Source organism: Anolis sagrei, chromosome 2, assembly GCF_037176765.1.
Source record: "Anolis sagrei isolate rAnoSag1 chromosome 2, rAnoSag1.mat, whole genome shotgun sequence".
NCBI lineage: Eukaryota > Metazoa > Chordata > Lepidosauria > Squamata > Dactyloidae > Anolis > Anolis sagrei.
The window spans coordinates 297112132-297135865 of record NC_090022.1 but is presented as its reverse complement, the minus strand read 5'-3'; the positions used below and the strand labels follow the sequence as shown (position 1 = coordinate 297135865).

General features: G+C 44.3%; 1 protein-coding gene across 4 annotated transcripts in view; it reads left to right on the top strand.

Annotated features, from left to right (window-relative positions):
* The window catches only part of KIAA1328 (KIAA1328 ortholog), a 311883-nt gene that overhangs the window by 201868 nt on the left and 86281 nt on the right, over positions 1–23734 (top strand). For all 4 annotated transcript variants that reach the window (XM_060761184.2, XM_067464675.1, XM_067464674.1 and 1 more), the window contains 2 exons: positions 3125–3765; positions 19040–19144. In XM_060761184.2, coding sequence (XP_060617167.2) covers positions 3125–3765; positions 19040–19144 — 746 coding nt within the window. The remainder of the gene's footprint in view (positions 1–3124; positions 3766–19039; positions 19145–23734) is intronic.

Below are 23734 nucleotides of genomic sequence, written 5' to 3'. Positions count from 1 at the left end.
CGACAGGGAGCTCTGGCGTGGGCTGGTCCATGAGGTCACGAAGAGTCGGAAGCGACTGAACAAATGAACAACAAAAAATGCTATTTATGAGTAATAGTTTGTTTTGGATTTCATTTTTTTCATGTCAGGAGTGACTTGAGAAACTGCAAGTTGATTCTTGTATAAGAGAATTGGCTGTCTGCAAGGAAGTTGCCCACGGGACGTCCGAATATTTTTTATGTTTTACCATCATTGTGGGAGGCTTCTCTCATGTCCCCACATGGGGAGCTGGAGCTGACAGAGGGAGCTCATCCATACTCTCCACAGATTCAAACCTGCAACCTGTCAGTCTTCAGTCCTGCCGGCACAAGGGTTTAACCCATTGCACCACCGGAGGCTCCATGAATGGTCCTTTTGGAAGCCAACTGTAACTCCCATTACCCCAGATCTGTCTGGTGGGGTGTAACTCCCATTATGACCAGATCTAATGTGAGTGGACTACACCTCCCATTATCCTCTGTCAATCTTCCTGAAACCTCACTAGTATTTTAAGCTGGATGATGATGGATATGTGTGACACATTTGGTCCAAATCTATGTTGTTTGGGTTTACATGGCTCTCTGGATATAGGTGAATACAACTCCCATAATCCTTTGCCAATCTCACCCAGATTTCACCAGTATTTTAAGTTGGCCATGATGGGTCTGTGTACCAAGTTTGGTCCAGATCCATCAAGCCATCTTGGAGACATCTCCATACATACATACATGCATACATACATGCACACATATATACAGATATCGTCTAACCAAACTGGTAGCAACCCCTTGGGGTTTCAGGGAGGGTGTTTGCTTTTTAAGCTAGACGTGAAATCTGTTTTTCCCCAGCATTCTAATTCCCTAGTTTGGGGAGAAGAAACTGTAAAGCCAGAGTTTGAAGCTATTTGTCTTGTTTCCTAGCTTTCTTTTTCTAGTATATTCGTATCGGCCTCTGCTTCTTGTAGACAAAGAGGCACGCAGGTCTGCATCCCCAAGCAAAACAGTGATACCCTCTAAGAAATCGGTGAGAATTGAGTTGCCTAGAGCCAGAGGAGCAAAGTAGAGAAATGTGTGTAGAGAATACAGACTTCGGGCTTGCTCTTTATACTCGTAACTGAATATGTCCTGGTCAATAAAAACTGACAGGGGGGAAGAACAAGCGGCATCCTTAAGGCGGAAATGTAAATTCACAATATTGATGGCAGTTGGCTCCAAGGTGCTAACTGGGAAGAACTTGCCGTCCATCACTGCTCACAAGCTTTAAAGATTCTCCACTCCTTATTCCCATGGAAACGTTTCTGATTTCTTTGGTGATTTCCCACCTCCTGGAAAAGTCATTCTGGAGCAGAACTGAAATATAATATTGTTATCAAAACAAATCCTTGGGTTTTGTGGGATTTTTCGGAGGCAATGCTGATGGACAGGTGAACAAAGGTCAGCATGCTGGAAGAAACAAAGACCACCAGCACTGAAGTGATGCTCCTAGGCCATCAACTCTACTGGACTGGCCACATTGTCTGAATGCCCGATCACCGTCTCCCAAAGCAGTTACAATACTCCCAACTCAAGAATGGAAAATGGATTGTTGATGGACAGGAAAAGAGATTTAAAGATGTGCTTAAAGCCAACCTCAAAAACTGTGGCATTGACACCGAGAACTGGGAAGCCCTGGCCTTTGAGTGCTCTAGCTGGAGGTCAGCTGTGACTAGCAGTGCTGTGGAATTCAAAGAGGCACGGATGGAGGGTTTTTTTTTGTTGTTGTGTCAGGAGTGACTCCTGGTGTGAGAGAATTGCCTGTCTGCAAGGACGTTGCCCAGGGGACACCTGGATGATTTGATGTTTTTATCATCCTTGTGGGAGGCTTCTCTCATGTTCCCGCATGAGGAGCTGGAGCTGATAGAGGGAGCTCATCCGCCTCTCCCCGGATTCGAACCTGTGACCTGCCGGTCTTCAGCTCTGCCGGCACAGGGGTTTAACCCACTGCACCACTGGGGGCTCCACGGATGGAGGGTGAAAGGTGAGAAATGTGCCAAGTTGAAGGTGTGTCAAACCAACCCTGACCAGAACTGCCTTCCACCTGGAAACTGTTGTCCTCACTGCGGGAGAACATGCGGTCAAGAATAAGGCTCCACAGTCACCTACGGACCCACCACCAAGACACTACACTTGGAGGACCATCATCTTTGGGCTACAAGGGATTGCCTAAGTAAGTAATCTTGGGTCTAAAGAAATTCTTTGACGTCTGTCTGGAAGCTGTTGGGATTCACAGGGCAAAGTAGTCGCTGACCTCCAAGCCATTTGAATGCCCATTAACTTCAATTTCACAACAATTGGACCTCGTCCCGCTTCCCCACCCATTGGTTTGGGTTGACAAATGCAAATTAATGCCTTTCCAGCTTTGGAGTTTTATCAGAGTTTCATCACCAGTCCAACTTAATTGGAAAAAAAATGCTCACTTTCATGGAAGGATTTTTACCGTGTGTTGTAGTTGAATGACAGCTTTTGACGCAGACCCGTATTTTACAGGAAGTGGTCTAGTTCTTTATCAGTGTTTCTGTAAGGATATTTCAAAAACTCTCATCAAATTTCCAACAGTAAGTAATATCCCATTCAGTGCAAGGTGAAATGTTTTGCATCAAATCCCCTGCTGTGTAATGGCCAATCAGACGGTATTTATAGTGGCTGAATGGATTTCTTGGCTCCGTATTCAAAATTAAACATTTTCAGACATTAACATTTAATGCTTTTTTTGCCACACTTCAGGTTGATTTTATGTAACCCTAGGTACTCGCAACTCCTTGATAGGCTGGAGTGCCTTGTTTATGCCCCAGATCCTGCAGGCTGTGGTTTTATATTTATTGTACCTGTGTAGACGGAATTAAATTGCAGATTTGATAGCATGTTCATCTCTTCCATTTGAAAACCATTTTCTGTTGAGTTGCGCGAGGTGTTGATCATCAAACTCCTTCAAGCCCACTGATGCCCATCTAAGGGTTTTTTTCCTTTTCTTTTAATGCTGTAGGCTGTGATGAGAACTAAGCAAGGAACAATTAAAGATGTTTGTGATGGTGAAAGTTAAACTTTTCCCCCTTTTTCATTGCTTTCAGATGTCTAATCAGAGAAGTCTCTATCAGCAACGAGCGCCTTCTGAATTGGACGGGTCCTACCTCAGTCTGACTAGACCGCAGACCTTATACAAGAACAACGGAATGGCGTGCCGAAGCCCTCCTCCCATGTGTTTAGCCCAGCCGTGTAGGAACAGTTGTCTTCATGAAGCTAGGAATGGATCGCTATTGGAAAATGGGTTGCATGGCAAATGTAACAACGTGCTGTCCCCGGCAAGGCAGAAGTTGCCTCCCCGCGCTGAAAGAACTCCGGATGTGGGCCGCAGGAAGAGCACTTGCCCTCTTCAGACCTGTTCTTTCCACAAGAAACTGAGTGGCTCCGATCACGATTCTTTCCAAGATGGCACCCACATTCCAAAAAGATATTCTGGACCACATTGTGAATCATTTGTGAATCATTCTTGCCCGCCACATCCTTCGGGGTTGAATGGCAGCCCAAGCTCAAGGTCTAAAGACACAGACCATGGTAAGAAGCTGTCCGAAGAGCGAAGAAGACAGCTGGTGCTCCAGAAACTAGAGCTGGAAATCGAAAAGGAGCGCCTCCAGAATCTGCTCGCCAAGCAAGAGGCAAAGCTGTTGCTCCAACAGCAGCAGCTGCACCAATCCAGGCTCGACTACAATCGGTGAGTTATGGGAAGTATAATAATAATAATAATAATAATCATGATCATGATCATCATGATCATCATCATCATCATCCTTTATTTGTACCCCGCTACCATCTCCCGCAGGACTCGGTGCGGCTTACAAGAGGCCAAGCCCAAAATGCATCGTAAACAAAAAACACAACAACAATGATACAATGCAACAATAAATAACTCATAACAAAGCAGAACAATAACAAAACAAGGCGCATTTAAAAACCAGTGGCAGGGCCAAATGTAATGATTAAAATTCCTAAAAATGCTGGGTGCGTCCAGGTGAGGCAGGATGGATATTTTGGGATTAAGAGGGTGTGCAGACAATTCTAGCTCTCTCATAAAGTGCATTTGGGACATAATGCTTGGGATTCCTTAATCTGGGAAGGCACACTGGAACATCCATGTTTTCAAGCTCCTTCTGAAGACTGCCAATGTTGGGGAGTGAGTTCCTTGGGGAGGGAGTTCCAGAGTTGTGGGGCCACCACCGAGAAGGCCCTGTCCCTCGTTCCCACCAGTCGCACTTGCGATGCCGGTGGGATCGTGAGCAAGGCCTCTCCAGATGAACGAAGAGATCGTGTGGGAGGCTTTAGCTTCAAAATGATCTTAACAGATTAGAGAGATGATTGGCCAAAACTAACAAAATAAGGTTCAACAGTGACAAATGCAAGATACTCCACTTTGGCAGGAAAAATGAAATGCAAATTTTAAAGGATGAATACCTCACAATCACAGCAAAGGGGCCAATTAGAACTCTGTTCCTCCTCACACATCGTGCCGTAATGAGGACAAAAACCCTCCTTGCCCAGCTGTTTGGCATGGATCCGCTGAAAGGGGTGGGAATGAGGAATGTCCTCTTCAGCATGAGTGTGTGCACACTGAGAACTGAAGCGGATATGACACCAAATTGGGAGGGAGAGTCAATACTCCAGAGGACAGGAGCAGGATTCAAAATGATCTTGACAGACGAGAGAGATGGGCCAAAACTAACAAAATGAAGTTCAACAGTGACAAATGCAAGATTACTCCACTTAGGTGGAAAAAATGAAATGCAAAGATACAGAATGGGGGATGAAGCCCGGCTCGAGAGCAGTACGTGTGAAAAAGATCTTGGAGTCCTCGTGGACAACAAGTAAAACATGAGCCAGGAATGTGATGCGGAGGCAAAAAAAAGCCAATGGGATTTTGGCCTGCATCAAGAGGAGTCTAGTGTCTAGATCCAGGGAAGTCACCGAAGAACTTCCTGACTGTGAGAGCCGTTCAGCAGTGGAACTCTGCCCCGGAGTGTGGTGGAGACTCCTTCTTTGGCGGCTTTTAAACAGAGGCTGGATGGCCATCTGTCAGGGGTGATTTGAATGCAATTTTCCTGCTTCTTGGCTGGGGGTTGGACTGGATGGCCTATGAGGTCTCTTCCAACTCTATGATTCTTTGATTCCCCATGCTCTATTCTGCCTTGATTAGATCACGCTTAGAATATTTTATCCAATTCTGGGCACCACAATTGAAGGGAGATGTTGACAAGCTAGAATGTGTCCAGAGGAGGACAACTAAAATGATCAAGGGTCTGGAGAACAAGCCCTATGAGGAGCAGCTTAAAGAGATGGGCATGTTTAGCCTGATAAAGAGAAGGCTGAGAGGAGACATGATAGCCATGTATAAGTATGTGAGAGGAAGTCATAGGGAGGAGGGAGCGAACTTGTTTCCTGCTTCCCTGGAGACTAGGATGCAGTGGAGCAATGGCTTCAAACTACAAGAAAGGAGATTCCACCTGAACATTAGGAGGAACTCATGACTGTGAGAGCCGTTCAGTAGTGGAATTCTCTGTGCTGGAGTGTGGTGGAAGCTCCTTCTTTGGAAGCTTTTAAACAGAGGCTGGATGGCCATCTGTCAGGGGTGCTTTGAATGCAATTTTCCTGCTTCTTGGCAAAATGGGGTTGGACTGGATGGCCCATGAGGTCTCTTCCAACTCTATGATTCTATTATTCTATTCTATGATTCTGTTGGAACACCATCAGAAGAGATGTAAAGTCTAGTCCATCTAGAATAAAAGATGGGAGTCCTGCATATTCCTCGCCACTGGTTGTGCTGGCAAGGGCTGTGGGAGTTGTAATCCCAGCACCACCTGCAGGGCCACATGTTTCTCACCTCTGATATAGAAGGTTTGTCAGGGGACGTCCCCATTGAGGCAATGCCTGATGGTAGTTTCGATCCGTCCTAGACCTTTTTTTAGCTGCTCTCTAGTTGCATTGAAGAACTTTGTAATACACTAAAAAGCTTTCTAATTTACCCAGAGGCATTTGCTGTAAAAAGATGTCTGATTTGCTCTAAGTGTCTGCCGTGCCCTGGGAACCATTTGGCTAGAACTGCATCGCAAATGGCTTGTACCCAGTGGTACTTAAGTATGTTGTGTTTGCAGTGATGGCATGCGAAAACACAATGCGTTAGGAACCCCCACAAGGTTTTGAGTTCCTCCTGGGTTTTTCTACATGGGGAATTAATTTTGCCAATCCCTCCTCACCTCCCCAAACTGAAGTAAAAGAAATGATACTCCTGTATTTACTGTGAACTCCTGTTCTCTGGGATTAATGAAGACACGGGCAATGCGAAAACCCACTTTTGTTGCTCTGTTTACAATAACACTGATTTTTTCCCTGGGTTATACATGTAATTTCCTAATTGGTTCTATCATAAAAACATAGAAAAAGTTTATTAAACAGCAAAAACTTTGTTTCTGCGGGAGGGACACCATGCAGCACATTTTGCTCTAGTTTTCGATGAATATTTCATACAGTGTGAGCTAATTCAACATTGTGATTGCCACAAAAACACATTTTCTGGAATAGAACAACTACTTACACAGTAAGTACCATACAATTAAACAGGAAATAACACTTTCGAACCAGGAACAAATTTTGTTACATAGCATAATAATTAGTTGTTTTGACACAAAATATGTCATTTAAATTACAGAGGTTCAACAAAATAACTGGAGCATGTAGGTTCTTCTTTCCATTTGCCTCTTTATGCCTCTCAAATCTAAAAGTGGGGGAGCTGCACTGATGGTTCAGGTGGGGAAATATTTTTGGGGTTCGAAATGGAGGAGGGTGGAGGGATGAGTTCTAGTTGCCTCACAGAAAGTAGGGACGGGCAACCAGTCAGTATATAGGGCTGCAAACGTTGTACCCAGCTAGCTCCTGACTTGACACAATCACTTAGCTCAATTCCTGGAGCTATTCACAGCAGCTCCATGTTTTAAGTAACCACTTTTGTTGGCTAGGAGCACACTGATATTTTAATGCTGTTTCCAACAGCATATTCTTAAGGTATGATTGACAGACATGCATGCTTATTTAGCAATTGCATGCACTCCCCTGGAAACCACAATTGGTAGTGTTGTTACCCAGTGTATGTAGACAGGCATGAAAAGGAAAAATGATGGCCATTCGTATTTGAAAAATCAGATGTGGAAAACACAGCTAAACTCACAGGTAAACAATTGTGCATCGCTAAAGCATGGAGTGTTCAGAGAGTGGGTACGAGAACTAACGAGGAGAAGACCTCACTAATGGGAGAAGATCATTGACTGCTCAATGTCGGTACAACGTATGAGAACTAAAGAGGAGAAGATCTCACTAATGGGAGAAGATCATTGACTGCTCAGTGTGGGTACAATGTATGAGAACTAAAGAGGAGAAGACCTCACTAATGGGAGAAGATCATTGACTGCTCAATGTGGGTACAACGTATGAGAACTAAAGCGGAGAAGACCTCACTAATGGCAGATCATTGACTGCTCAATGTGGGTACAACGTATGAGAACTAAAGAGGAGAAGACCTCACTAATGGGAGAAGATCATTGATTGCTCAATGTGGATACAACGTATGAGAACTAAAGAGGAGAAGATCTCACTAATGGGGGAAGATCATTGCTCAATGTGGGTACAACGTATGAGAACTAAAGAGGAGAAGACCTCACTAATGGGAGAAGATCATTGACTGCTCAATGTGGGTACAACGTATGAGAACTAAAGAGGAGAAGACCTCACTAATGGGAGAAGATCATTGATTGCTCAATGTGGATACAACGTATGAGAACTAAAGAGGAGAAGATCTCACTAATGGGGGAAGATCATTGCTCAATGTGGGTACAACGTATGAGAACTAAAGAGGAGAAGACCTCACTAATGGGAGAAGATCATTGACTGCTCAATGTGGGTACAACGTATGAGAACTAAAGAGGAAAAGACCTCACTGATAGGAGAAGATAATTGACTGCTCAATGTGGGTACAACTTATGAGAACTAAAGAGGAGAAGACCTCACTAATGACAGAAGATCATTGACTGCTCAATGTGGGTACAAAGTATGAGAACTAAAGAGAAGACCTCACTAATGGGAGAAGATCATTGACTGCACAGTGTGTTTTGACCTTCATGACTTCTCCTCATCAGTGATCCCAATTCATAAGATCCATATGGGATCAGACCAAAGGCATATCTGGATTAACGTTTTCTTTACACAGTTGCCAACCAGTTGTCCATGTGAAGCCCATATACAAGACGTGATTTCAGCAGCCATTTCTGTCTTGCGTTCTCTAGCAAACGACAGATCAAGCTATACAGGAGATGAAATCTAGCTGACCTCATTACTTGCAGTTAATGCCCCAACTTCAATTTATTCAATCCCCTTTTAAATAATATGTACCAGCAGCCATAACTACATCTTGTGGCTTTAAGTTCCACTGTTTGAAGAAGTACTTGATTTTCTCTATCTTGATTCTCCCAATTAAGTGGATGACTTCATTCCAATCTGGGTGGAATGAGCTTGGGAGAAAAGCTTCAGTTAGCCAGTGGTTTCCAAGAGAAATCTAAACTGGTTTGCATACCATCTCAAGATAATATTTCATTTGATGTCTTAGAATCATAAAATCCTAGAGTTGGAAGAGACCTCACTGGCCATCCAGTCCAACCCCCTGCCAAGAAGTAGGACAATCGCATTCAAAGCACCCCCAACAGATGGCCATCCAGCCTCTCTTTGAAAGCATAGAAGGAGCATCCACTACACTTTGGAGTAGAGAGTTCCACTGTTGAGCGGCTTTCACAGTTAGGAAGTTCTTCCGAATGTTCAGTTGGAATCTCCTTTCTTGTAGTTTGAAGCCATTGCTCCATGTCCTAATCTCCAGGGCAGAAGAAAACAAGTTCGCTCCCTCCTCCCTTTGACTTCCTCTCACATATTTATACATGGCTATCATGTCTCCTCTCAGTCTTCTCTTCTGAAGACTAAACATGCCCAGCTCTTTAAGCCGCTCCTCATAGGGCTTGTTCTCCAGACCCTTGATCATTTGAGTCACCCTCCTCTGGACACATTCCAGCTTATCAATATCTCTCTTCAGTTGTGGTGCCCAGAACTGGGCACAGTATTCTAGATGTGGTCTGACCAAGGCAGAATAGAGCATGTGGAGCATGATTTCCCTGGATGTAGACACTGGACTCCTATTTATGCAGGCCAAAATCCCATTGGCTTTTTTTTTTGCTGCTGCATAGCATTGTTGGCTCATGTTTAACTTGTTGTCCACAAGGACTCCAAGATCTTTTTCGCATGTTCTGTTGTCGAGCCAGGAGTCTTCTGTTCTTGAGATCGTCAGTGGACAATTTAGAGTCAGCATCCAACCCCTGGTACTATTTTTGCAGGCCCTGCACGCACCCCCCTCCACCCCTCCCTAAGAACTTGACTGCCAAATTGTGCTACTAAATTTCAACTGCAAACCACAAAAAGTCTGATTTATTTATTTATTTATTTATTTATTTGCAGTATTTCTATTCTGCCTTTCTTGAATCCGAAGGTGACTCCTTTGGAATGGTGAGCCAAATCCTTCTCATTCACTGCACACCCCTCTAGGCAGGGTTTCCTGGAATGTGGCTGGGAACATAGGCAGGTCACAGCCAGCGAGGTGTTCTTCTCTCACCTTGAGTTCCTCCTGCCTTGTCTCCTATCATAGCGAGCGAGGGAACTACCAAACCTAAATGGGTTAGCCCAAATAATTCAGACTAGTCAGCTTGGTGGTCATATTCATCCTTCAGGACAAGGTTTCCTAGGAAAGCATGCGCCCTAACTTTGCATGAAATATAGAGTCAAACAAAGTAGGTGTTCCCTTATAAACCAGATGTTGGCCTCAATCCTTCCAGCAATTTGTTCTCTCAGGCTTTGTCACCAATGTTAAGGATACTATCTAGTGTAAGCCACATTCTAGTCAATTAGAACCAGGCTCAGCCTTGCTGTCTTCATTGTTGGGAGTACAAGAAAGCCTGGGACCTTCTCAGGGGATCTGGAGAGGAGACTCCTCTCTGCTCAGTATAATATTTGCAGTACCTCCATCTCTTGGTTCAGGCAGGGCTATTAAAGTGACCTGGACCACGTGCTGATAGTTCACAACTGCGTACTTGTGCCTGCAGCAACAGCAGGCAAGGCTTGTGGCAGGATGTCCAGGATTGCCAAGAACCATGAGAAATAAAATCCACCCAATTCCTGCCTCTGCCTGTAGTTGAGAGGAGGGTGGTCCTCCTACAACCCAGGGAATGTTTGTGTTTCAATCATCATGGTCTCAGGGCAAATCCTGAGTTCACATTTCAGGATTTCCCTGTTATAGAAATCAATACCATCACTGCATTAAAACAGGGATGAGATTTTTTATGAAGTATACAAAGCTTTCTTCAGTTTCTACAAAGCTTCCCTCCTGCTTTTGAACCAAACCCTTGGTCTGTCTAGCCCAGTGTTCCAGTTGAGAGCCATTCTCCAAGATCTTGGGCCATGAAAGGTCTTCCCCAGCTCTGCTCTCCATTTCTTTTAACTAAAGATGGTGGGACCTTCAGCATTTAAAACAATTGTTTCACTGCAGAGCATAGGCCCACTCCTGTCATTCAAAAGTTCACTGAAATAGATGAAGAGAGAATCTACAGAATGATTATTTGTTGCATTCTCCTATTTGCTTTCCTTCAACAAGTTCATTTGAGTCTCAGGTTGGCGTGAAAGGTGGTGACTCATCCAAGGCGACCCGGTGAGCTTCATTCCTGAGAAGGAATTGGAGCCTGGGTTTATCATCTCCAAAGCTGAGTTTCCAGCAGCTTCACTGCCTCTTTTTCAAAAACGTTTATGTGATTTGATGCGGTAGCTGTAAATGTTTTCATTAATGGTTGGGTATTCTCCCAAAATAGAGGTATGTTCTTTGTTATTTGCCATCAAATCAGCTTTGACTTTTAGCAACCTTGTGAATGGGAGCGCTGCAAGAGTCCCATCATCAACAATCCTGCTTAGGTCTGGCAAACAGGGCAGCTTTGGGTTCTTTTATTCAGAGCCTATCAAGCACTCTTTCACACAATTATAATTATGTGGAGGAAGAGGATAGACTGCCTTCAGAACTTCCTTTGCTCTACCCTTCTCCACACATTGCAACAGCAATGGAGATCTGGAGAGGAGACTCCTCTCTTCTCAGTATAATATTTGCAGTAGCTCCATCTCTTGGTCCAGGCTCGGACAATTAAAGTGACCTGGACCACGTATAGATAGTTTACACTACGTTTCTTCTTAGAATAGATTACTGCAACGCTCTCTACATGGGGCTGCCTTTGAAAACCTCTTGGAAGCTTCAATTAGTCCAATGGTCAGCAGCCATGTTGTTATCTGGAGCGGCGTACAGGAAGCATACTACTCCTCTGTTGTACCAGCTCCACTGGCTGCTGATCAGCTTCCGAGCACAATTCAAAGTGCTGGTTTTAACCTTTAAAGCCCTGAATGGTTCTGACCCAGATTATCTGTCCGAATGTATCTCCTGCTTCATCACTAAGCTTAAGATCATCAGGAGAGGCCCTGCTCTCGATCCCACCACCTTCACAAATGCAGTTGGTGGGGACGAGAGACAGGGCCTTCTCGGCAGTGGCCCCCATCTGTGGAACTCCCACACTAAGGACATCAGGTTGGCCACCTCCCTCCTTTCCTTTAGAAGACAACTGAAGACCTGGCTCTGGAACCAGGCGTTCGACTAGAGGGGAGTGGCAATATGAAAGAAAATTTTGAACACTGAGACACTGGATTCTCCTGGCTTGGCTTTGGTGTATTGGCACGTTAATTTATTGTTAATGAATTTATTTGTTGAATCTGTATCATGTTTTAAATGGATTTTATCGTTTTAATTGTAATTTTCTTGGTGTATATGTTGATAGCATCATCGGATGCTTATGTAAGGCCGCCCTGAGTCCCCTTGTGGGGAGAAGGGCGGGATAGAAATGTAATAAATAAATAAATAAATAAAAATAAATAGATGACTAGGAAGGCTACAACCGCTGGCCCTTTGGCTTTACACAGGGAACAAAGCCCAGAACAATGTTTTAAGTATGGGAAGAGCCTAGTCTAGTTGAGCATTTTCTAGGCCTTCAAGTGCAGTTCTATGGTATTCTTGAGCCAGATGTTCTTCATGTTAATGGAGTTCACTAGTATATGCATAAGATCCGGGAACATATCCCCTGTGGATGTGAGGGTCATACTGTAGCGTCTCCCCGTGTTTGAGAGCCCTACATGAAGAATGATTCCTGGAGGATGTCAAGCTGTCTCCTTCTTGAGACCTAACTTTCTTCAGCTTGACAATGGAAGGAGTAAAACCTATAGAGCAGTGGTTCTCAACCTGGGGTCCCCAGATGTTTTTGGCCTACAACTCCCAGAAATCTCAGCTAATTTACCAGCTGTTAGGATTTCTGGGAGTTGTAGGCCAAAAACATCTGGGGACCTCAGGTTGAGAACCATTGCCATAGAGGAAGGGACACCCACACCTCTCCCCCTTCTTCATCAAATGAAGGAGAATAGCTTAAAGGGGCTTCGTTCCATCTGTTTTGGCTCATCTCTTCCCATCCCTTCCTGGACTTATTATTATTATTATTATTATTATTATTATTATTATTATTACCTTTATTGATACCCCGCAAAATCTCCCGAAGGACTCGATGCGGCTCACAAAGGCCAAGGCTGCCGCCAACAACAAAATACAAATATCACAGTAAAACTCATAAGCAAATAATAAACATCAAGCCAAACAATAAAACACTAAATACAATGACATCATGACACATTTAAAACCTAAGGCCGGGCCAAATGTGATGAACCCCCTGCTCCAATGATGCATTAATGATCAACACAAACCAATCCGTCAACCCATCCCTGGCCGATTTAATTAGCCAAGATGGGCAAGGATCTAAAGCCGACGTGGTCGCCCTCACAGCACCAAGGACCTCCTCCACGAGCTCAGGATGAACAAGCCTAAAAGAATCCCACAAAGTTGGACAAGCAGATGCCTCAGTCACCTCTCCTGGCACTGTGATGGAATTGGAGTCTAGCTCAAGGCGTATCTGAGCAACTTAGCCTGCAAAATGGTGTGTGAACTCGCGTCACCGAGTTGCTGGGTTGTCGAAGGTCTCCTCCACCACGGGTGGGTGAAGGAGTTCCCTGACAACCCGAAACAGCTCCGATGATCTATTTGCTGCAGACGCTATACGGGCAGTCATGAAACACTCCTTGGCTACCCATATAGCCGCGGTATACGCCCTAGGAGAGACTGTAGCCCGTGCTTGGTCAGACACGTCTCAAGATTAACCTGGAGACTTAACCTAGAGGCAGTGGGGAGATCTTTCAGCAGAACCTCTGGAGTAAATCCCAGGCACCACTGCCAAAGAGCAGAGTGGAGCCTGCTGCTGATGAGGATGGTGCCGTTCCCGTCATTCCCGGTGTCCTCGAACTCTTCTTTTGTCTGCGATATCCTTCTCAGAAACCAGCTCTCTTGCTTTGGTTTTTAAAATGCCTGTTTGATCAGAGGCAATCAGAGCTGTGTACTTTAGAAGACTGCTGGGGTCACAAACAAAGGTGAGGAACTAAGTAGGAGCAGATGGATTTTTAATGATCAAATATCTTAAATCCATGCATATGTTCCCGCTAATGGGGGAAGAAAGGGAAAGGCCCAAAGTCTCCACGAAGCGATGTTGTTGTTTTGAAAGTGTTGTCGGCGCGCTCAGTGGGGCGTCTACTGCCCAACAAGAAGACTCTTAAGCGGCTCTGCAATTACGCTTTCCTTATTGTCTGCCCTCGCATCTGCTCCATCCAGCCTCGGCAAGAAGATTGCACCTTCTGGAAAGTGCTAGTTGGCAGAAAAGCTACAGAAGGAGGACCACAGGCGCCTTTTTATTGTCTCTGCTCGGCTCCTTCCCCTGCCTCCATCAATCTAGGTTCATGGAGGATAGATGGGCCTCTTGGAGAGATTAGCTATGATAGATAAACACTGCCTCTGTTTTTTTTTTCCAGATGGATAGGCACTTTCTCTCCCCCTTTTTGGAAGAAGTCGTTTGCCAGAGTTTATTATTTAATTAATTAATTAATTTTATAATGGGTATCCTGCTTTCTTCCGAGCAACAGGACCCAGGGTAGCTCACAACACATTAAAAACCAAGTGCAGCTACGAAAATTCTATTAAGATCACAGTTTCAAGCACATTGAAAACACAATTTAAAAAAGGATAAAAGCAGAACACCCCCCAGTAAAAGCCTCTTCTGCCAACTGACGCCAGAACCAAAGGCCTGCCAAAATAAAAGGGCCTTTGCCTGCTAGTAGAAAGAGCATAGAGGGGGAGACTTCCACAACCTGGGACCAACCATTGAAAATGCTCTCTTCCCCCATCTCGATCACATGTGCTGAGAGATAGCCTTTCTCCAAAGAGCTTTAAACTTCGGAAGGGTCATATAGGGCTTTCCATGTCATAACCAGCACTTCAGATTCTACTTGGAAGTTGGGCAAAAGTATCATAGCTGGGACCCAGTGCTGGTAGCACTACACTGGTTGTGAATTGGAGAAGGGAACACGTGCTCACACCGCGTGAGGGACACAGCTGTGGCAGGATACCAATGAAGTAATGAAACTCAGGTGGGACAGAATAATAATGAAGTAATGTAAGAGTGACTGGGTTTCATTCATTTTTCAATGTTGCTTGTATTTCTCCCCTCCTTTCTATCCTTCCTTCCAATACAACAATGTTTTTTAATGTGTTTGCATACGATCTCTGCTTAGCCTACATCAGTATGCTTGGTGGTTTTCCCTCCCCCTTTCTACCAAACTACCTTGCATAGGATCTCCGGTTAGCCTACATCAATATGCTTGGCTGCCCCCCCCCCCCTTCTACCAAACTACCTTGTCGACTCTGTCGTTGCTACATCTCTCAAAGTGTGCAGTGTTTGGTGCACGAGGTGCTGTCCCTGACGCATGTGTTCCCTTATCTAATTCAGAGCCATGTTACACAACCAGTGTAGCACTACCAGCACTGGGTCCCAGCTATCATACTTTTGCTCAAAGTTGTATTGCATTGCAAAGCTTTTCCTAAATGCTTGGAGGTGATGTCTGCATTAGCAGGTGTAATCAGTTGTGTATTGCAATTTTTGAAAAAAGGTGCAAGATCTCCTGAAGGTTTTTTTTTTAAAGTGCCCGTTTAAAGTTTTTGTGTTTATTTATGCTTGCATGGCTTCAATTTGCCTATTTGTATTTGGTAACCCCCATGATTTTCATAGAGCATTCTTAGACCAAAAAATCTCAGGCATGGTTTTGCCAGTTCAATCTTGAAATAAAGTCTGCAGCACATGGTGTTTTTGCAGTCTCCCACCCAAGTAGCAACCAGGGCTGACCCTACTTAGCTTCCAAGATCATAGAATCACAGAATCATAGAGCTGGAAGAGACCTTGTGGGCCATCCAGTCCAATCCCACTCTACCAAAGAGCAGGAAAATTGCATCCAAAGTGCCGCAGACAGATGACCATCCAGCCTCTGGGTTATTGTAGGTTTTTTTGGGCTATATGACCATGTTCTAGAGGCATTTTCTCCTGACGTTTCGCCGGCGTCTATGGCAAGCATCCTCAGAGGCGAAACGTCAGGAGAAAATGCCTCTAGAACATGGTCATAGCCCGAAAAAACCTACAACAACCCAGGGATTCCTGCCATGAAAGCCTTCGACAATACATCCAGCCTCTGTTTAAAAGCCTCCAAAGAAGGAGCCTCCACCACAGTCCGGGGCAGAGAGTTCCACTGCTGAACAGCCCTTCTCACAGTTTGGAAGTTCTTCCTCATGTTCAGATGGAAACCCTTTTCCCATAGTTTGAAGCCATTGTTCCACGTCCTAGTTTCCAGGACAGCAGAAACCAAGTTTGCTCTCTCCCCTTATGACTTCTCCTCACATAGCCCTCATAATATCTCATCTCAGCCTTCTCTTCTGCAGGCTAAACATACCCAGCTCTTGAAGCCACTCCTCATAGGGCTTGTTCTCCAAACCTTTGATCATTTTAATCACCCTTCTCTGGAAACATTCCATCTTGTCAACATCTCCCTTCAAGATCAGATGGGATCAGGTGACTTGTTTCTGTGTTTGCTTTCATGTCACCGGTTGACTTAGAGTAACCTCCACGAATTTGGGGGGGAGGGGGTTTCTTAGGTAAAAAAATAAAAATGCTCAGAGGTTGTTTTGCCATTGCCTTCTTTTAAAATATAGCTAACAGCACCGGTATTTCTGAGAGGTTCATCCTTCCAAGTATTCACCAGTCTTACTAGCTTCCAGGATCAAATGGGATCTGGTGCCTTCAAGATATTTCAGTTTTTACATATCAAACAGTGTGGCTATCAGGAAACTATTCAACACAACTGCTAGCCTTCATAAGATACTGAAGTTGACAGTGATTGAAACACCAGAGTCCTGTTGGATCAGAGCAAAATCCATTTAGCCCAGCAACCTTTTTCCCAGTGGCCAAGCTGTATCTCTGCAGGATGGCCAGAAGCAAGGCATGAAAGCAATATATTTTTTGCGAGCAATTGGCATTCAGTGCCATACTGCTTCTGAATATGGAGGCTCGGTTGAGCCATCATGGTTCGTAATGATGGATAGGCCTGTTCTTCATTAATTTGTCTCATGCTCTTTGAAGGCATCTAAGCTGCTAGCAGCTGTCATCCTATCTTGTAACAGCAAAGTTCATAATTCATACATTGTACGCCGAAACGGTTTTCCTTGTCTGGTAAAAGTTAACCATATGATGGAGGAACTCTTCAGGCTGAGGAGGAGGAGGAGGAGAGCTTGGATGGTCAGCATTACAGTGTTGTATCAGAATGGTTCACAACACTCCTTTTAAAAGCATTTGTGCAGTTAGCAACCTATTTGCAGAATTGCAAGATTTGAGGGTATGTGTTCCCCATGCAGAACGATAAAAGTGATTTTTTGATGCTTTTGCTGGCATTTTCCTGAGCAATCCAGTTTCACTTCAAGCTTTCTCGTTCCACCGTTAGCACCGAATGCTGCCATTTTGTGACTGGATCACAATGATGGAGAATGCTGTCCATTTCAAAGCATGCTGGATTGGAGGCTCACAGTGCAACTGTATTTTCATGTCTGCTCAGAAGTAAGCTGGTGGAGCTTTCACACTTGTTAGTGAATATTCAGTGCCAGTGCTAGTTACCTCCAGATTGGATTACTGCAATGCACTCTATATGGGGCTTCCCTTGAAGACGGCCTGGAAATTGCAACTGGTGCGGCCAGATTACTAACTGAAGCTAGTTACAGGGAGTGGTCAACCCCGCTGTTTAAACAGCTCCATTGGCTGCCAATGAGTTTCCGGTCCCAATTCAAGGTGCAGGTGATTACCCACAAGGCCCTAAACGGTTTGGGACCTGCCTATCTTCATGATCACATCTTCTGCTACAAAGCAACATGAGCCTTAAGATCAATCGGGGAGGCCCTCCTCTCACTGCTGCCTCTGTCTCAGGTGCAGTTGGTGGGGATGAGGGGGAGGGCCTTCTCGGTGGTGGCCCCCTGGCTCTGGAACTCTCTTCCTAGGGAGATCAGATGTTACCTACCATGTCCTCTTTCCTCAAGAACCTAAAGATATGAATGTTCTGTTGTGCCACTGAATTTTGCACTTTCCTTTACCTCTGTCTAGGAATTTTGCACAAACTTAGAGCCCTCTGAACTCAGCTCCCATGGTACTGTTTTCATGATGTTATGTTTTATTGTGATATGTCTCTATTTGGGTTTGTTTTGTTTATATTTTATTGAATTACATTTTAACTCTGCTCTCTGGGCTTATCCCTTTGTAAGCCACCCTGAGTCCCTTCAGGGAGATGGAGGCAGGGTATAAAAATAAAGTTATTTTACTGACACAAAAACACAGTATGTCACAGCAAACGAGATCTATATGCTGGATTTCGTATCACAAAATCACAAGTCAAACACTTCCCAAGCGTCTAGGACTGTGTGATGTATTTTTGAATGATACATGCTGATCCAAGTAAGGTGGCCTTTTGCAGTTGATAGATCGTGATTTTGTCAATGCTTATTGTTTCCAAATGCCAACTGAGGTCTTTTGGCACGGCACCCAGTGTGCCAATGACCACTGGGACCACCTGTATTATTATAATAAACAAACAAACAAACAAACAAACAAACAAATAATAATAAATAAATATAAAGTCATTATTATGAATGCTTGGAATCCTGTTGATGCCCGATGCCATAGGTTATACCTTTTCTGGGACCATACATCAGGGGCTAAGGAAGACAGTGTCACATTGCTAGGGCTCTACCTTGTTTAGGTAGAGATGAATCAAAACTCCCAGTTTTAACAAACAGTTTAATTAAAACAGCACTTACTTGCTGGCTGTTTTAACAGACCAAAATATAAAAAACAAAGATAGCACTCAGCTACAGAATAAACAAAAACGGATAGCAAAAATAACTTCGTAGTGAAAATGGTCCAGTCCACTGGTCAAACATCGAGAGTTCAATAACAGAGTCCAAGGATCAAGAGTCTATACCGTAGTCAAAAGCCAGTCCAAAGGTTCAAGGTTCCAGGGTTCCAAGATTACAGGAGACAGGTCAAGATCCAACAGACCTGGGGGGAAAAACCACCAAACCCTCTAGAACTAATACTCACATTAACCCTTCCATCACCAACCACCATCAACTGCAGACCATATGACAGACAGGCCCTCTCCAACACTTCGCTTCTTTACAGTTACTCCATGTACAGTCTTTCCCCCTCATTCTGTGATGCTGGAGTGGTGCACCAACAGAACTCCAGTCTGTATTTAGGTGTGTTTCCTCTACAAAATGGGGAACAAAGTGAAGGGGCAAGAGCATGCTTGTTCAGTCTGCATTGTACAGGTTTGCCATGACGTGTGGTGCTTCTCTTCCCCCCTCCCAGGTTTAAAGGCCACACTCCTCATTCAGAAGAACTGCTCGTTGATGAAGCGCTGATGAGAGCAGGCGGCTTGGCCCCCCTGACGAATGGCACTTGTGGGCGCCTGAGGTAACACTTTGGTCTTGCTCTCCCCGATTAAACACTTTCCTGTGTCAGTATATTTTATGATTTGTCTGAAGGGCTTTACAGGATGCTTTAGAAAAGTTTCCTTCTCCTTTGTGGTCTCTGTGAATCACACAAATGGGTTGTGCTGCAGAGCAAACTCTTGGAGTGATTTCATAGATGACCACTCCAAGAAGACACAGGTAAGTAGCTTGCCTTTTCACAACTGTGCTTACTCCTTTTTTTTCTGTAGAGGGGTGTAGTGTGTATCTTCAATTTGTCAAGCTGAGAAGAAAGAAAATTGGCCTATATACAGTACTCCTGTACTAGACGTATAGCCCAAAAAATCAACCCAAAAAACCACAGGGCAATGAGGACTTGAGCTGAAATCCATTTGTAGCCATTTCCCTTTGGCCAATCTGGCTTCTTCAGTTTAATCTGGTATCCTTAATGGCAAAGGCCCAGCCATTAGGGCTCCCCATCTGAAAAGGTACAACGTGGCAGCCGATCATGGCTCCTCCTCCCCTATTCGGCACCACAGTTGATTTTTTTTAAAATTTTCCTTTATTTTCCTCCTAATCCTTTTAATTTAGTGGGACTGACTGGGAGTTGGAGACTTGATGGACGGTGGGTGGGATGCACGCATGTTTGGGGGCTTTCACCTTTTTAGCTTCTTTTTCTTCTTCCTCTCCTTCAGAAAACGCTTCTAATAATAATAATAATAGTCATCCAAACAAACAATAAGAGAAGCCTACCTTTCCTGTAGAGTAGAAAGCAAAAACAGCTATTAGGAAGCAAAACCCCAAGCAGAAAAGAGACTGCAGACACATAAAGAAAACAGAGGGGATTTTTAAGATAGCCCAGGGAGGATAGCTCCACTGAGCTTCAGGTCATCACTCTTTTTTCCCTGGGCCTCCTTAAAATGCCTTGGAAAGCAGCATGACATGCTGCTGATGCTGGGAGAGAAAGTGTGTGCACCCACCTCTCATGTAGAGTAGAAACAGCTTTAAGAAGCATTAAACCTGGCCTCTTCTACAAACAGAAGGAAAGGCTTCAGAAAAAGTGGTTATCTTAACTCTGATGCTTTTTAAAATCCAGGCCTTAATAAAGGATATGGAAGGGGGCCTGTGGGAAGTTCCTCCCATAATGGGCTGGATAGGGTGCTTTCTTAACCACGTTGCTGACACCTTTGAAGGGAAGAAAGGAAAGTTTCCCAGGGTAAAGGGGAGCCTCGTAAGTTCCCCATTGCTGCCAGTAGGCCAGATCTAGCCACAGTTATCGGCAGCGAACCAAAAACATCCATTGGGCACCATGCCCATTTTTCAGAGGTGCACAAAAACTGATACAGGGGACTTCCAGTATCTAGCAAGCAGAAAAGGATAGCGATTCTCCCAAAATGTACAAACTGTACCTTAACTGTTATAAAACAAGGGACCATTTATTTATTTATTTATTTAAAACTTTTATGTCCCGATCTTCTCAACCTCCGTAGAGGGACTCAGACCGGCTTTTCAGACCATCCCCTTCTCTGAGTAGAGAGGCAATAGCCAGGAGCTTAGTACATCCCAGAAGAACCTAAAAGAAGCACCAATCCCTTCTGCTCTCCATCGTGGCATTGCTTCTGGATTTGTTCATTGCCTGGGCAGGGAAATGGCAGTGGCAACTCGGGCTGCTTGAACCTCCTTGGGCTGCATTAATGCTCTCTCCTTTTTGGGTAATAAGCTTTGATTTTCCCATGGGTCCTATCAAATCCATAATTTTGGCACCAAAACCTACTTTGACTTATACATGAGTGTGTGTGTATATATATATATGTATATATATATCCTACATTGGCAGTATAATCAGTAAAGTCAAGGAAGGAAGTATAAAGGAAGTTTTGCAGTTAAAGTTTCAAAAAGCAAAAATAAGTATGATTTAAGAATCACAGATTTATAGAGTTGGAAGAGACAGTGTAGGGGTTGTAGTCCAACCCCCTTCTACCATGCAGGAAAAGCACAATCAAAGCACACTTGACAGATGGCCACTCAGCCTCTGCTTAAAAGCCTCCAAAGAAGGAGCTTCCAACATAACTTAAAGCAGACTATAAAGGCATTGAGGTTGTCAAAGATTCCCTATACCTAGACTCAATCATTAATCAAAATGGAGATTGGCTCCCTGGTGATGCAGCGGATTAAACTACTGAGCTGCTGAACTTGCTGACCAAAAGGTTGGCAGTTTGAATCGGGGAGCAGGGTGAGGTCCTGCTGTTAGGCTCAGTTTCTCCCACCCTAGCAGTTCAAAAACATGCAAATGCAAATAGATCAATAGATACTGCTTCTGTAGGAAGGTAACGGTGCTCCATGCAGTCATGCTGACCACATGACCTTGGAGGCGTCTACAGACAATGATGACTCTTTGGCTTAGAAATAGAGATCCAACTCCTGAAGAACTGGCCTGAATGGATGCCTGAGTCCCAGACCAGCTGCCTTGAGTGTGAATCTTGGGAAAAGACGGAGTATAATGAATGAAGTGACTGACTGATTGATCTCCTCGTGTCTTTGGATTTGTTAGGTTGATCCACACTTTCAATTTGTCATGTAAGGTAGGGATCTTTTTCTCCACTTATTAATGTTCCTCAAGGAAATAAGATTTGCCTCCTGCCAGAGTGATGGTCTTCCTTCTGCAGATAAGAATGTGTCGGTTCCTCATATGGATGGTAGTGAACTGACTCAACTCTGTGGGATTTTCTTTGGGTCCGGAACACATTAACTGATTGTTAGAAAACACACGTCTTTGGCTGATAGTTTATTCTGTTCGGCAATCTCTCCTCAAACACCTGCATTTCCTTTGATAGCAGGTGGATGAAAAGCTGTCACCGCCCACATAAATCTGGGGTGGGGGGAGCGCAGGTGGGGGAGTTGTGGGGCTGTGCCACGAGCCCGGCTTGTTTGTCCATCTCCCTCACTTTCACCTGGAGTCATTTTTCAGCATTAATGTGCCTCCCTCCGCTTCCCGGTCTCCTTGCCAGCTGGTTGCGAAGTTTGGCAGCAAGACGTCAGAAAGTTTGTTTCCTGGATTCATTCATCAGCTCTGGAAAGGTTACCAGATGAATGCGCCCTAAATAATTTAATCTAATGTAAAGCCAGAGGAGGCTAAGACGACAAGTCCATTTGTCTCCTTTATGCATTTGAATATGGAAGTGATGTTTGCTTCAGTTTCTGAAAAGAGCGCCTGGGTGATTATTAGGGATGGAGGATGGGGCTGAGCAGCTGGACTGCGCCTCCCTTGAAATGCCAGGGACGTCTTTGGCTCCTTTTGGTGGGGAAGGCATCAACAAGAAAGGCGGAAAGGAAGGGCGCTCTCGCCTCCGACTTCACATGAACTTCTTTTTGATTGATAAAATACCCCCAGAAACCCCAAGTCATTTTAATTCTCAACTAAATAGATCACTGTTTTTTCAAAAATGGATTTTTCCAGTCAGTTTGCCAATCCCCCCCCTTTTTTATATAGGTAAAAAGTATTTAAAATATTAAACTCGTTCAAGCAAGACATTCGAGTTTTGAAGGGAAATAAATGATACAATCAACAGCCGAAAAACATATTTTTTATAATTAACTTCTCATTTTGAGTTAATTATCTACAATTACCAAATCTAATTGCAATTTATTCTCTATTATCTCTGGGAGGAGTTGTGGGCAAAGGACTGTGTGTGCGCTTTTCTGGGATGTGGGAGGAGGGCAGGAGGAGAGAGGTCCCAGGATCTAGAAAGTTCTCAATGGGAAAACAAAGGCAAACCGGTGTGAATGGAGGGGCTCGTTCCTTGAAAGATCATGCTTCAGAATGAACATTGTGCTCCGTGAGGAACCTTGCTATGTCTTGGGAGGGCATGGGTGTAACTTGGATGGTTTTTTATCTCACCAAAACAGAGTTTGGATTGAGCTTCTGAATGTCCAGGGGAATATGTACCTGGACTTCACATGAATATTTGGAACCATGGATAATAGAAAATCCTATTGAAATGAAGGATGTCTGGTCCATGAATACCACAGAGTTTTGCTGTAGGGCCTTGCTTTTAGCTGTGCTATTCTATTCCTTCAGTGGAACTCTTCCTCGAAGTCTGGTGGAAGCTCCTTCCTTGGAGGCTTTTTGAGAGGTTCCTCCTTCCAAGTATTCACCAGGCTTAATAGCTTCCAGGATTAAGTGAGATCTAGTGCCTTCAAGATATTTCAGTTTTTACATATCAAAGGCTGGGTGGCCATCTGTCAGGAGTATTTTGAGTGTGCTTTTCCTGCATGGAAGGCGGTTGGACTAGGTGGCCCATGTGGTCCCTTCCAACTCTGTGATTCTATGGTAAAGATGATGTTGGATGCAAAACATACACAAGAGTGAAACTGCCCTTAAGACCAGCTCCAATGCAAAAGTTACTTGTAGTATCAAAATACTACTACCTCCTGTTGAGTTGTCTGTTTGGAATCATCACCATTGTTATTGTCATTGTCATCCACCCTCTGATGCAGATGGCTTGCCACATTTTTAAGTATCTGTTCAAAAACGTGCAAATGTGAGTAGATCAATAGGTACCGCTCCGGCGGAAGGTAACGGCGCTCCATGCAG